The sequence below is a fragment of the Mus musculus genome, chromosome 5 (assembly GCF_000001635.26).
Source record: "Mus musculus strain C57BL/6J chromosome 5, GRCm38.p6 C57BL/6J".
In the NCBI taxonomy this organism is placed as follows: domain Eukaryota; kingdom Metazoa; phylum Chordata; class Mammalia; order Rodentia; family Muridae; genus Mus; species Mus musculus.
This window is the reverse complement of record NC_000071.6, coordinates 81,775,981-81,789,585: the sequence shown is the minus strand read 5'-3', so window position 1 is coordinate 81,789,585 and position 13,605 is coordinate 81,775,981. Positions and strand designations below refer to the sequence as shown.

Genomic DNA, 13,605 nt, shown 5'->3' with positions numbered 1-13,605 from the left:
TGCCAACATCTTCTATAAACATAATAATATTGAGAAAACTTAATTAGCAAATATGGTGCAAATAGCCACTTAACATCATTTAAAATGAGCTAATACTTCAGCATGTTTTAAATTGTTTGTAATGACATATTTACTTGTTAGTTGGCCTCCGAGGAACAAAGTAAAATGTTTTGTTTTGTTTTGTTTTCTAATAAACTGTTCTGCCAAACCACATCTGGCATCCTGTGTAGGGCACAGTTCATAGGCACCACAACAGAATAGTGACCCTGACAAACAAGAGACAGTACAAGAGAGGGAGACCCTGAAATGGGCCAGAACATGGTCTCATTTGATAGTTCTGTTCGATTAGGGAAACAGAAGGAAAAGGGGAAAACACATTGGCTGCCTTTAGTATTAAAAAGATCACCAAAGGATAGCGCAGCATTGGCTTCTTCTTTGCTCCAGAGGTTAACCTAAGCAGCATACTCAAGCTGACCTACATACATATGGAAAAACAAACTGAGCACTTCAGTCATAAATATATGCGATCCTGAGGTGTGTAGGTTACTGATGGAAGAAGAATTGATCTTTACAGACATCAGCAAGTGAGGATTTCGTAATCTCTGCTCTTCCTCTCCAAAGTCTTTCAGCAAAAATGTTCAAAATTTGTGATTCTTAGCCTTGCCTTGCCGTTGTTAAGAAATTGATGAAAGTTAAAGTCCCATTTATTTATTTGCAAATATCTTAAAATCATCACGTGATGGCTAACTTTGGTGCTTTAAAAAAAGCTTTCAGATAATCATTTACTTCTGGGAAGGAGCTACCTGGCCAAGCTCAGATGGTGTGAGACACCGCTGGCACACTGCAGTGAGTAGCCCACTTTAAAAATGGAGCACAAGTTTACACAATCACACCACAGTCACCTCAAATTAAATGAAACACAAACAAACTACCTGATATTCTGAGTATAGCAGAAATCGATTGTAATCTATCACATTCAGTTTAAAGAAAGCAACGAAACATCATTTTCAGTAAGGACTCGCTAGGTAGGATTTTTATTTTGTTCAATTTATACTTGAATAATTTTGTGGTCCTTTAACATGCACAGAAATTGGATACTTATGCCTCAGTACAGGGGAACACCAGGGCCAAGAAGTGGGAGTGGGTGGGTAGGGAGTGGGTGGGGGAGCATGTCGGGGACTTTTGGGATAGCATTGGAAATGTAATTGAAATAAATACCCAATAAAAAATATGGGAAAAAAGATGCTTTTGTGCCCATAACCAATATCTATGCTCTTAGAAGGTAGAAAAATCAAGCTTATACTATAAGATTTTTATTGGTTTTTGAGAGAAAAAAATTAGATACTTTTCAAACAAGACAATGCACAAGGAAACGATCTTCACAGGAAGCCACAGTATTAAAAAAAAAGTTTTGTGGCTTGTGGGGACCAACTCTGCTAGGCCTTGTGGGAGCTGAGAGAGAAGTGGGGTGGCTGCTGCCTTCCAGCCTGCTTTCTCTTCCATGCCTCAGGTCAATGTACTTCCCCCAACCCCGAGTTAATCTAATGCTTTCATCAATACTAATGTCTGGTGCCCACAGTGAACTTCAAGATATGGCAAAGGAGGATTTATTTCCTCAATCTTATAGCATTAAGACTACTGAATCAAGTCTTCCTTTATCTTACTTACCTTGGACAAATATTCTTATGTCTCACAGTAAGTGTAGGGATATTTAATGTAGAAATAAATGAATAACAGGGAGGTAGTGACACACCACACAAAACATATCATAACAGCACACAAAAACAAACACGGACTGATGGATCAGGCATTTGCTTATCAGATGGGGTTCTACTCACTAAGGAAACCTAAGGAAAATGGAAAATCAAAGCAACAGGAGGAGAAGAATGTAAAAGGACTCTGTGTGTCTGCTTCCAAAACAAAGAAAAGGCAGGAGGAAATCAAATAGATTGTGCCCGTAAAAGCTACATAAAGTGGGACTCTCACTTGAAAAAAAAAAATTAAGATAAACTCCAGCACACCTTGTGTGTTGTACATGCTGATAGAAGGGTTGTTACAGACCGCCGGTTCCCCAAGCAATGTATTATAGGGATTGTTAGTACCATGCGGACGAAGCAGAGCATTGCTTATAAGATGATTAGCCATGGCTCCTGGAGCAGCCCCATAGAAAGACAGAGAAAAAAAAAAGGTCAATCAGGCAAATGTGCTTGAAAAAAAGAAAGGAAACATTTAGAATGACAACAATTGACATAGTCCTGATTACAGGCAGCAGCTAAATAGACTAAAAAAAGATGCCACCGGTACACACATTTCAATGATGCACATATTTGAGTCAATGGGAAAGAAAGAATTTACAGTATTGATTAAGCCACATTAAACATGCTCTCTTTCCCAAGGGGTATGCAAGAATATATCTCTTCCCCATGCTTGCTGAGAATTGAAACCAAAATTAAAGAAAATAAATGAAATCTTGCCATCCATAACAAACAAAACACAAAGCTAAAGCCAGCAAAAGAAAAGGTTAAAATGCAGAAAGAAAAGATAAAACTAAACAAAGGCATTCCCTCATTCACAGAAACCATTGAATATTTTTCTTTTCTTTTTTTTTTCACGAAAGTTAAAAAAAGAGAGAATAAAATGCTACATGTATGGTTGAACATTCATTTGGAGAGCAACTGTTGACACAACAGAAGGATTTAATATTTCTTAAAAATTCTATGAAAAATATTTAATCAAAATAAAATACAATACAATAACTCATTAGTATACCATAGTAAGCATACTAATCTGGTGACCTAACAAATACTGTGAACACTGTATGGTTGTTATTTTTTAAACAAAGTATCAACTTTATGGTATTAAGCAGTACACACATACATACATTTTTTTTTTCATTTTCCAACTAGTTGTTCCAATTTTGACTTACTAAAGTAACAAAGTTTTATATGTTTGCAAACAGATATTCTTAGTGTCTAGCATACTAGCATAACTATGAAAAACTGCTAGCTACAAAACCAATGGAGCAAATGAAGAAGATAACATGAATAATTATACAGAAAATACTTAGGCCATACATGAAAATGTTATGTTATTCAGATGAAGGGGGTAATGTGAGTGAGAACACACAAGCACACACAGTATCAGGAGACAGGTGGCACTCACAGGAATATGGGGTTTAGATATGAAAGTGAACATAGACGTTGTAGACTGGGGGAATGTATCTGTTCTAAGTTTATGAGAATTTGTCATTCAGTTTTGATCTAAACCACTGAAAACACTTTCAAAAGACAACGTTTAAAAGTCGGTGTTAAAAGGAAAGAAAATCCAGTTGGAAACAGGTAGACAATTATAAACAGAGTTTTCACAGAAATGATGCTCAAGTGTTAGGTAAGCTCATAGAACAAAATAAACACCTTTAATTATCCATATAGAATGGCTGAAAGTCATAGTTAGATAACACTACATGTACAAAGTAAAAGCAGTCGCAACAGCGAGTATAGGACAAGGACACAGAGAAATCCGATGGGTCACTTGTCACTGGTGGGAATGTAAAAATGACAGTTTCTCGAGGAAACAGTTTGGTGGTTTTTCATTAAACAGAAAATTCTCTAGGCCATCCAGCAACTGTATTCTGGTACACTGATCCCGGAGTCACTGAAATTCATGTTCATGCTACAACTTGAAAATGAAAATTCATAGCAGCTGTATTTCTTAATATCCCTGCACAGGAGAAAGCCTGCATTTCTTTCAACTGGTAGATAAGATAGACAGATGGTGTCATATGTCTTACTATGGAAGAAGACTAAGCAATCAAAAAAAAAAAAAAAGAAAAAAAAACATCGTTCACAGTAAAAACTAGATAAATTTCTATGGATTATAGCAGGAGAAAAAAGCCAAATCCAAAATTCATATACCATCTCATTCCATTTATTATTTATTATATATTGTTTATTATATATTAGGAAATCACGAAAAAGGAAAACAGATGGGTGGTTGCTGATGATCAAAATGGTAAGTGGCAGTAGTGACAAGAACATATCTTGCAGTAATAGAAATATGAAAGCATTCTGCATATTGACTGTGACAGTGGAAGCATAATCTTCTTGAATATGAAACTGCACAACAAATAAACACACAAACACAGCCATAATAAAGCAGATGAAATAAAGTGGATGAATGAAGTGTTACAGATCAATATCCTGGTTGCGATACTCAGTTTCAGAAGACACTGGAATATGTGATAACTCCACATTGTTTTATACAATTACACACAGATCTATAATTAACTCATAATATAAATAAACTACATTGGGTTAGCAACACAAAACTCTTTTCCACTCATAGAAATATTTTAATGGCAATAAGGGGAAATTAGGCGACAGCAGTGTTAATGTCTTTTAAAATAATAAATGTTTGTGTGGTAAGATGCTGACAACTACTTCAACCACCAAAGTGAGAAACCAAAGAATTATTTTAAGGCAGCATGTAGTTTGTCAGCGCACTAAAGATGAAAATATCAGATCTTCCAGTCAATAAGTCATTGTTTGCCTTCTGTATATCCTGTGTGGAATGTGCAAGGAAGTCCACACACTGCCTCACTCAGAACTATGCAGCACCCGCTGACGGATGGTATGCTGTGTGTTCATTCAAATACGCCCTCGCAGGGCAGCGCGAGGCCTGCTCTTACTCACGCAATAAGGCTGTCAGGACATTATTTTCAACAAAGAATTATACATATGAGACATTAATTCTTTAAGGTTAAAAACAATTTCTTTCAGTACCTTTATGACAAGAATATAAGATCCTAAAGCCTAAACATTTATGGGTTGGTTTTTGGTTTTTTATTGTTGTTGTTTTTTATATATTTATGTTTTTTTTGACACAGGGTTTACTCCATAAAACATTTTTTTAAAAACAAATTATATGTAAATTGTGTCTACTACAGAAAGTTGGTATTCTGAATCAAACAATTTCCCTTTTTGAGTACTCCATGTAAATTGAAAATGAAAAAATATAACTTAAAATTAAATGTCAAAAACTTATAAATAGAAAATACCCCAAAATATTTACATTCCTTCAAATACAAAAAAGGATAAGGATTTATTCCTGGATCTCTGTCTGTTTCTTAATTACCACACACCATCTAACAGGAGTTAATTGGAATACTAACTAAGGGGAGACATCTTCACAGGTTTTCTTCATTTGCTTTCTATAATGTAAGATGTAAACTGTGGGAAAGAAATGGTTCACTTGATAAAGCACTAGCCATGAAGGCACTGACCCACAACTACCCAGGTGAGAAGCCCCATGCAGTGTTGAACACACACCATGGCAGTGCTAGGGTTGTGGAATAGGAAGTTTCTCTGCAACTTACTAGTTTCTCTTGCTAAATCAGTAAGCTCCAGGTTCACTGAAAAACCCACTCTCAAAACCGGCCCTAAAATCTACATATAAATAGACTCAGTAAGTTGTAGTGATACATTTAAGTGATATATATGTATGTATATGCCACAACAGTTAAGGAAATAGACGCCAAGAATTTGAGAGATAGCAAGGTGGGGTGTAAAAGAGAGGATGGAGGAGAAAAGGAAGAAAATTAGATTTTACTAGCAAAATTTTCAAATTAAAAGAAAATGCTGTAAAATGATCACGGTTTTTCTGTGCACACTTACCCCTACCCTAAAAAGATGGAAAATCACAGAGAAAGAGATGTGATAACCACTTGCTCTGGCCTTCCTTCACACACGCACACGTAGGCACACACACACACAAACACACATATACTGCACACACAACACAAGTGAACATAAAAACATCAAATATTTATTGCGCTATAATGTTAAAATATTTTTATAGTAATGCAAAAGAAGCTATGCAGTAAATAACAAACAACTTTGAAATAATTCTGTATAAACAAGAAGGTGATGGCTCAATATTTTAGACTTTTTATTATTGTTTATCTTATAAGAAGTCCCAGAACATAAAGGGAAAATGATAAGTATTGGAAGTGAAAGAACTTCAGAATGAATTCTTGTGATGCTATTAAAGTGTTTACAGGTAGTCCCTCTGGTTGTGTCTTAACATTCCATTTCAGTTCTCCAAGCGTTTAATTTGATTTTATGTTTTAGAATTCTGGAGTACACTTTCAAAACACTTTAGACAGTGCAACTATGGATACAGGAAAACAAGCTGAGTTCTAAGGTTGATTTTCATCGGCTGAGAAAGGCAGAACATATTGGCTGAAATGCTTGTAGGTATTAAGATAAGTATTCACTACATAAAACCAAATTCCAGACAAACACTTCCTCAGACTCTGACGCATGTCAGAACCAGTCAGTTACTGACCATAGCATAAGTCACAAGGAATCACAGACAGCCATCATAGGAGGTTCATCTACTTTTCATGCTATAATCATGAAGACATTTGAAAATACTTTGGTAGTCTGGATAGAAATGTATATTAATCATTACTTTGGGAATGAGGAGACTTTTGCTGATAAAAATGAAAAGAATGACTATCTAAAATCCAGTTTTCTTTCTTACTGTCCTCAGCCATTTAAATATCTCATGTACCATTTGAGACCATGTAATGTTAGTTACATACATGTTGAGTATTACTTCAAGCGAGGGCTTCGGCGGTAAGGACAAGAGTAGGTAATAGTACAAGATGACCTGCTATTTTGCAAACAGCATAAAGACAGAGATTACTCCCGGAACGTGTTGCTAAAGAAGAGACAGGAAAACATGTTCTTAATCAAATCATTGCTCTTTTGGGGATTCATCTGACGTTAGAAATCACCTTGTCAAAGCTGTGTTTACACTGTACAGCTTTTTTTTTTTTTTTTTTTTTTTTAAGAGCATCAACCTTACCATGTCCTAGCTATCAGTCAGCATCTCTTAAAGGGAACAATCCTTAGGAAGTATGAGTTCCCTGTTCCTACTGATTGCACTCACATGGGGGTAGGCAATTATACTTTTGAATGGTGCCACCAACTATGCAGAGAGAAACAAACATGAAAATTAAATTCAGCTTGTCACCAGTGCTTGAATCTTTCAGCTGAAAACCTGCACAGGATCTGTCTGTTGTCTTCCTTCCTTTGTGTTCAAAGGTACTTGTATCTTTTCTCCCTGGCTGTCCTCCACTGCACAAGTCTGACACAGTCAGTTCTGTTTGCTTCTGGCTGTTTCCCCAATTGATGGAGGTCACTGTGCATTCTGAAACTGTTCTCCAGGAATCTGTCTACCTTGTCTCTTCCTCTTTCCTGGAACTGACTTCTGATTTGTAAACTTCCCTTCTCGCAGCTGTGAAATTGCTGAAGACGTCCAAGAAGTTCAGTGTTTACAGACCATCTGTCACTGTTTTTTAGCTGAAAAGTTAAGCTTACTGGTTAGTTAGTTTGAGGCACAAATAAATTTGTGGGGACCAGAGATACCTAACTATGCGGAAAAGTGTTTAAGCTGCAGGGAAACTTAGTGCAGAGGTTGTTGTAAATGCTCTGTCCCAAGTGTGTGGAGCCCAATAAAAGAAATAAAACTACCCTCTGCTTAATAAATGAAAAACTCGCCTGAGATTGGTGCTGTCTATGAGTCATGAAATCAAATATGAATAGTTTTTGAGGAGTGATTCACTTTTATTTTATGGGTAAGAATGTTTGCATGTAAGTATGCATATCATTTTTGCATACTTGGTTCCCGCAGAAGACAGCAGATGGCCTATCAGACTCTCTGGATAGTTGGGAGTCACCATGTGGGTGCCACGAACCAAACCCACATCATCTGAAGGGTCAGAAGAACCCTTAACCTCCTAATCATTCCTCTACTACCAATCTGAATTTTAAAAGGGGTCTCTGGGCCAAATGCTGAAGGTGTTTTATTCTTTGCTTCAAAGACAACACTGGCTACATCTACTACTGAAATTGTTCAGGCAGAAATAAACAATTATAGAACTATTTGTACTGCTAAAATGTTTCTCAAATGTTTGGTAGTAACAACAAGGTCCCCAAACAACCAAACCAAAGTATCTGTCAGAATTCAAAGGGAGAAATACAAGCTAAATTAGGCTAAAAATGAAGTAGCTATGTAAACATGTCTATTTCCTAGTATGAATGGATTTGGAATGGTTATTACCTTTCATACCTATATACTTGCTACAGAAGTGAGATTTAGATGTCTAGTAAAATATGAAAAGGAATTAAGACTGAATTTCAACATATGCAGTTATTCAGAAAGAGCCAATCCCTTAGCCTTTTATTTCTGATGCAAGAAAGATGCACATCAAATAGGATATTCATGTTCTATGTTGAACAACCCAGAGAAGCTGCCTTATGGGTTTGAGACAATCAAGTTGTAAACCTTGGAAAAGACAGTCATTTCAAAGGGTGGGTCCTTTACTTAGTTTTTCCTTTATGAACACCTGAAGTTTAAGACTGATAACAAAATCTTTTGAATGAATGCACCACAAACAGTAAAAGAGCAAGCCTTATTGTTTCAACTAGGAGTTTCCCCATAGAACATACTGTCTCTTTCCTTCTGGCACGAGAGTGCATGTTCTGATATCAGGACATCAGGATGACTATGTAACCTGGGTTAGTTCTGAGCACTGTGCTTTCAAACTGTGAAGCAGGAGACAGATCTGAGACAGCATGAAAGCCTGGATCACACTTGAACTTCTATTTTATCCTTGGGAGAAATATTTCAAACAGCATTTCTTCTTGACAGCCAGCTAACAAAAGTATACTGATAAGCTCTAAAAATAACTTGATTGGTATGGTGTACTATGCCTCCCACTGCATTTTTAGTGTGCTTGTATTTCTCATTGATACACCAAATTTAGAAGGCTTAAAAAAATAAAAAGATGTGATTTGAAGTCTTAATGATTCAAGAAGATAAGAGAATACAACCTTTCCTTAGAAATACAGAACAATAAAGCCTCATGTTCAATGTCTTATTTACGGGGAAGATAAATATCTGTCTACCCTAATCAGCTTTACCATGATAATTCTTTTCCTTAACTCATCCTCCACTCTGTTCTTTGTAATTCTATCTTGTTTGAACATACACTTTTTTGATTCAAGGTCACACAAGACACTGGTAGACTCACATGCAAATATTTAAAACAGTGGTTTTCAAATATTTTTAGAATCCCCTTCAACAAAAAAGATTTCAACTGAATTTTATTCTGATCCTTCAAGGGGTTCAATAATATTCTCTCATATATTTTTCAATATGATTTGATTATTTTATATTAAGCTATGCAAAATAGGCTAGTAAAATGAAAATAGGTAGTTTCTTTTACAAAGAGCCTTTTAAAAACTCAGAGAAACAATCCAAAGACACAATTTATCTTAAATATTTGGTTTTCTTTCCATTACTTTTTCTTTATAACAAAGTAATAACTGTTCCTTCACTCTCGCCTATGACAATGTGATCAATATTCATTTCAGATTTGTAGGCTTACACTATGGAATAGATAATCTCATGTATTCAACATGAAGTCATTTATTAAGAAAACAACTAATGCAATCTGTCTGGCTCCCTTAAAATTATGTAAAATAACTCGCAACATAAGTTCCTATTTTAATGTTTCATTTCAAACAATGAATGAAGTTACAAAGTGTCAAAGAAGCAATATTTTGTTGAAAGTCAAGAGCTCATTTGTCACTTTTTTCTTTAGTCATAAATTGAAGACCTGACACCTTGATTTATCACACTGTGCACTTTTAATAGCCAACAAGTTTGCTATTAAATTTTAATCAACTTGCCTATTAAATTTCATTCAAATGGTTTGGAGATATTTCAGCTTCTTTTAACAGCTAATTCATTCACTGGGAATCTATTAAGATGGATTTCAATGACACATTTTCTCCAAAATACAGAATGGCTTATTGTTAGTTCAAGATAAAATGAAGGACACTGAATGCCGAGTTGCAGCCACTCCTTTAATATTGCACTTCATAGCTTTGGGTTGGAACCTGAGGAGTTACCTGTCTCAGCCCTTCTACTTTGTCTTAATTGGTTCATGTCCAGAGTAGTGAGGTTGTCTATAACTGATATTTAAAAGTCAGGTTTTTGGGTCAATGTGTGTATTACTGCTACACTATAATACATCTCTAGAAAGTTGTCTGGAGAGGTCTTATCAGCTCACATCCCCTGGAGCAGCAAGGATTGTCAAATTCTTGCTGAGACTCAATAGTGTAAGACTTGTATGTCACTACCTCCTGTCACTGCTGTCCTCTCTCATTCACATTGTGAAACATGTTTCTGACTAGAGAGTCTGTTTTCCAAAATTCCTTTTGTTTTTTTTTGTTTTGTTTTTTTGTCTGTCTGTTTTGATACTTTTGTTTTTGCTTCTGAATCACTGGGTTTTATTTAGTTTATGTGTGGATAATCCTTATACAATCTGAGGACTAACCTCTTTTGTATATTATTTATATCTCTGGTTTTCATTGTCTCCTTTGCATATTTTGTTCTGTTTTGGTTTTAATTCTAACCTATATGTTGTTCTAAAATTTTTTAAATTTAGGAGTTTTTTTTTTCCCCTTTGCTATTTTCTCTCTGGTATCAGATGCAACACAGTGAACCCCTTGCTAGAGAAGAAATTGATATACTGTATATTAAGTGATGGTTTCAAAAATTAATTGGGAAAAACTGCCACACACAGCCTGGTAATTTAAGCAAAGGTGGTGGGGTTGGGACACAGGATTCTCAATGAAACTTGCTCGCAACAGATGAAGCAGCTGCTCCTAAGTGTAATGAACCTATGTTCCTTTCTTTCATTTTCTTACCTTTTGCTTTGTTTCAATTAAATTGTTACTGCTGAAATGATATGTCACTGCTTAGTTCAGACTGCCACTCCAAATTCTCTCATCTTGGACACCTCATTGATGAGATAGCAGATGTGTCCTACCAATTCCCATCTAGGGCCACTTCTAAACCTCATGCCTCATGGTCAAAACATGTATTTATATGTTCTGTTTACCTATGCACTAGGGCTGAGCACTTATAACATATTACACGGATGTCAAAGATAACAGGCTTACTTTCCTTAACCACAGAAAACAGCATCAGGCCTGAATTCCTTCTTAATAAAAATAACTTAGTTAAAAAAATCTTGTTGATTCCAGAATTCATACATAACTCACTGATTCATTTCCTAATAACCAAAATCTTTATAATCTACCAATGGTATGAAGTTAGTCTCAAAGATTAAATTTCATAGGTTTGATCATTTTTGCCAATAAAACTTCTGAGCCCTTGAAACTGTGGCTGCTCAGTAATATAAAAGAGTTATCCAAGTCAAGAACATCAAACTCTGAGTATAATTCATCATCTACTTTTGGTATTTACTTACACTATGTAATTTATATAAAATTGTTTTCAAAAGGCTCACATATAAAACTGAAAGCAACACATGAAACATGTGCCTGAAAAAAAAAAAGAACCTAAATGATCTCTCTTGTATGTGGATCCTGATTTTTAATAAAAGGTGTGCAGATGTGCCGGTGTGGGCATAGGCTATCCAACTGAAGGAGATACCATGAGGGAGGGAAGGAGGTGTTGAAGGTGAGTATCCAAGAGACATATGGGAGATGAACTAGGGATGTTCAGGGGATGATACAGGGAAGGCACACAAAGTGGAGATGATGAGGGCAGAGGCAAACTAACAAACCAACTCTTTCTGAAAATGCTAGAATGAAATATGAAATTGAGTGTGATATTTTCAAAAGTATCCCTGAAGTATGAATTGAAGAGATTATTCAAGGATGGGGAGAATTTTGCCCCTGACTGACTTAAACTGATATGTTATGTATTTCCTTTTGCCCGTGGATGGGACATTCGTTATGAACACATTTTGCCCTCCTTGAACTATAACTCACATTAATACCATGACTCCTCTCATTGCGTCAGTTTCTCACCTTTAAAATCATTACTTATGCTGCACTTGGTTATCAAATTCGATTTTTAAAAGAGGTTCATTCATCTTATGATACTTCTTTAGGTTTAGTTTAAACTGTGAATTTTTATTGATGTCATATACAAAGGAAGAAACTGACATAGAAAGTCCTCACCGCCATAGGGGCAATGAAAACACCAGAATAAACACAATAGTGGAAAGACTGAATTATGCCCCAAAATACTCATTTGTGCTTCATAATGCTTGCTCATAACAAAACCTATGTTGAGCGTGCGGTTCTGATTTATGAAGTTATGTTACCACTATAACCAGATTATTAAATCGTTTTGCAAACTTCAGAAGTAGATGTCAGATTATATTAGGGGCTGGTTAATATTTACAGTGAGTGGTTTTATAATCCTTCAGAACAGCGAGGCTTTGGGGCAACATCACTTATTTTATGCACATAAATCAAATCGTATTTACTGATATTAATAAAGTGCACTGAGTGAGTATGCTGTTTTACCCTAGTAACTTTAATTTATATAAGTCATTAATCACAGTCAAACGCCCCTTACATTTGTTCATTTGCATTCGCTTTAAAAGCATAAAAACAAAATATGTTTGGAAGCCTGAATATTAATGAGGTAGCAGGTGATTTATTGTGAAGTTGCTTCTGCTTCAGTGACCAGCCTCCTGAGAAAGACAACAGGGGCTCTGAGAAGACATGTGTTAAAAACAGGTCTACTCACATCCCTGCTCGCTACACAATGGTTATTTAGGAAGGCTGTCTGAATCAAACTACTGTTCTCTAAGCTTCTGGAGGGTAGGATGGGGTTTCGAAGTAAACAGGAGACAGTGTTTGCTTATACTACGATATAAGCAAGAGAAAAATACATTATCTTTATTTGGTTGCTACTAGAATATAGATTCAAATCAGACTGGAAAATAAATATAGATAGATATAATTTACATTTCCTTCTAACTTAGAAGACACAAATCAGCTTTCCTATGTTTTCTTTTTCTCCTTTTTTGGGGGCTCTCCTCGAGCTAGCATCATCCTAGGTAAATTATCACTCCTTCTTTGACTTGGCATCTAGGGAACCAATTCATTCATCCCACCGTTTTCTGGATAGTAAAACGGAAAGGAAATGCCGAGCAGTGAACGGTGAATTTTAATGCTGGGTTCCTTGAAACACTGGCAAGACTCAGTGTTCATGCCATGTAGATCCTTGTTCCAAGGACTCTAAGAGGTTCAGGCCTTTGCCAGAAGTCACTGAATCAGACTGTATAATTCTGAGAGCTATACTGTGAGGCTACGGAATCAAGTCAGAACTTGTAAAGGTCTTCTGGTGGCAATCTTTCCCCATTTCTCCAGACTTGCTGCTAGCAGATCAGGCCAGGTTTTTAAAGGTAGGTAGCTGTGTCCTTACAAATCTAGGAAAATAAACAGCCACAGGCCATCACAGTTTTCCTGACTACATTCCTGGATTGAGAATGTTTATGCCGACCGATGTAACTCTTAACCATGGAATGAGAATCTATCTGCATGAATAGATAAGTGCTTCACGTGTAAAAGTCGTTCTTTCAACATGAAAGAACTCAGTCTGGCTTAAATACCTAGAGCCTTTCTTGTCAGGATGTATTAATGTTTAGATCATATTAACCTGTGTGACAAAACAGAGGTAGGGAAGTGAGGGAGAAAGGAAAGC

General features: G+C 36.0%; 1 protein-coding gene across 39 annotated transcripts in view; it reads right to left on the bottom strand.

Annotated features, from left to right (window-relative positions):
* Adgrl3 (adhesion G protein-coupled receptor L3) overlaps window positions 1-13,605 on the bottom strand; it is an 808,741-nt gene that overhangs the window by 38,240 nt on the left and 756,896 nt on the right. For 16 of the 39 annotated variants that reach the window (XM_030254561.1, XM_011249470.3, XM_011249453.3 and 13 more), the window contains one exon: window positions 2,022-2,150. The exons of the other annotated variants lie outside the window; for them this stretch is intronic. In XM_030254561.1, coding sequence (XP_030110421.1) covers window positions 2,022-2,150 — 129 coding nt within the window. The remainder of the gene's footprint in view (window positions 1-2,021; window positions 2,151-13,605) is intronic. 39 annotated transcript variants of the gene reach the window in all.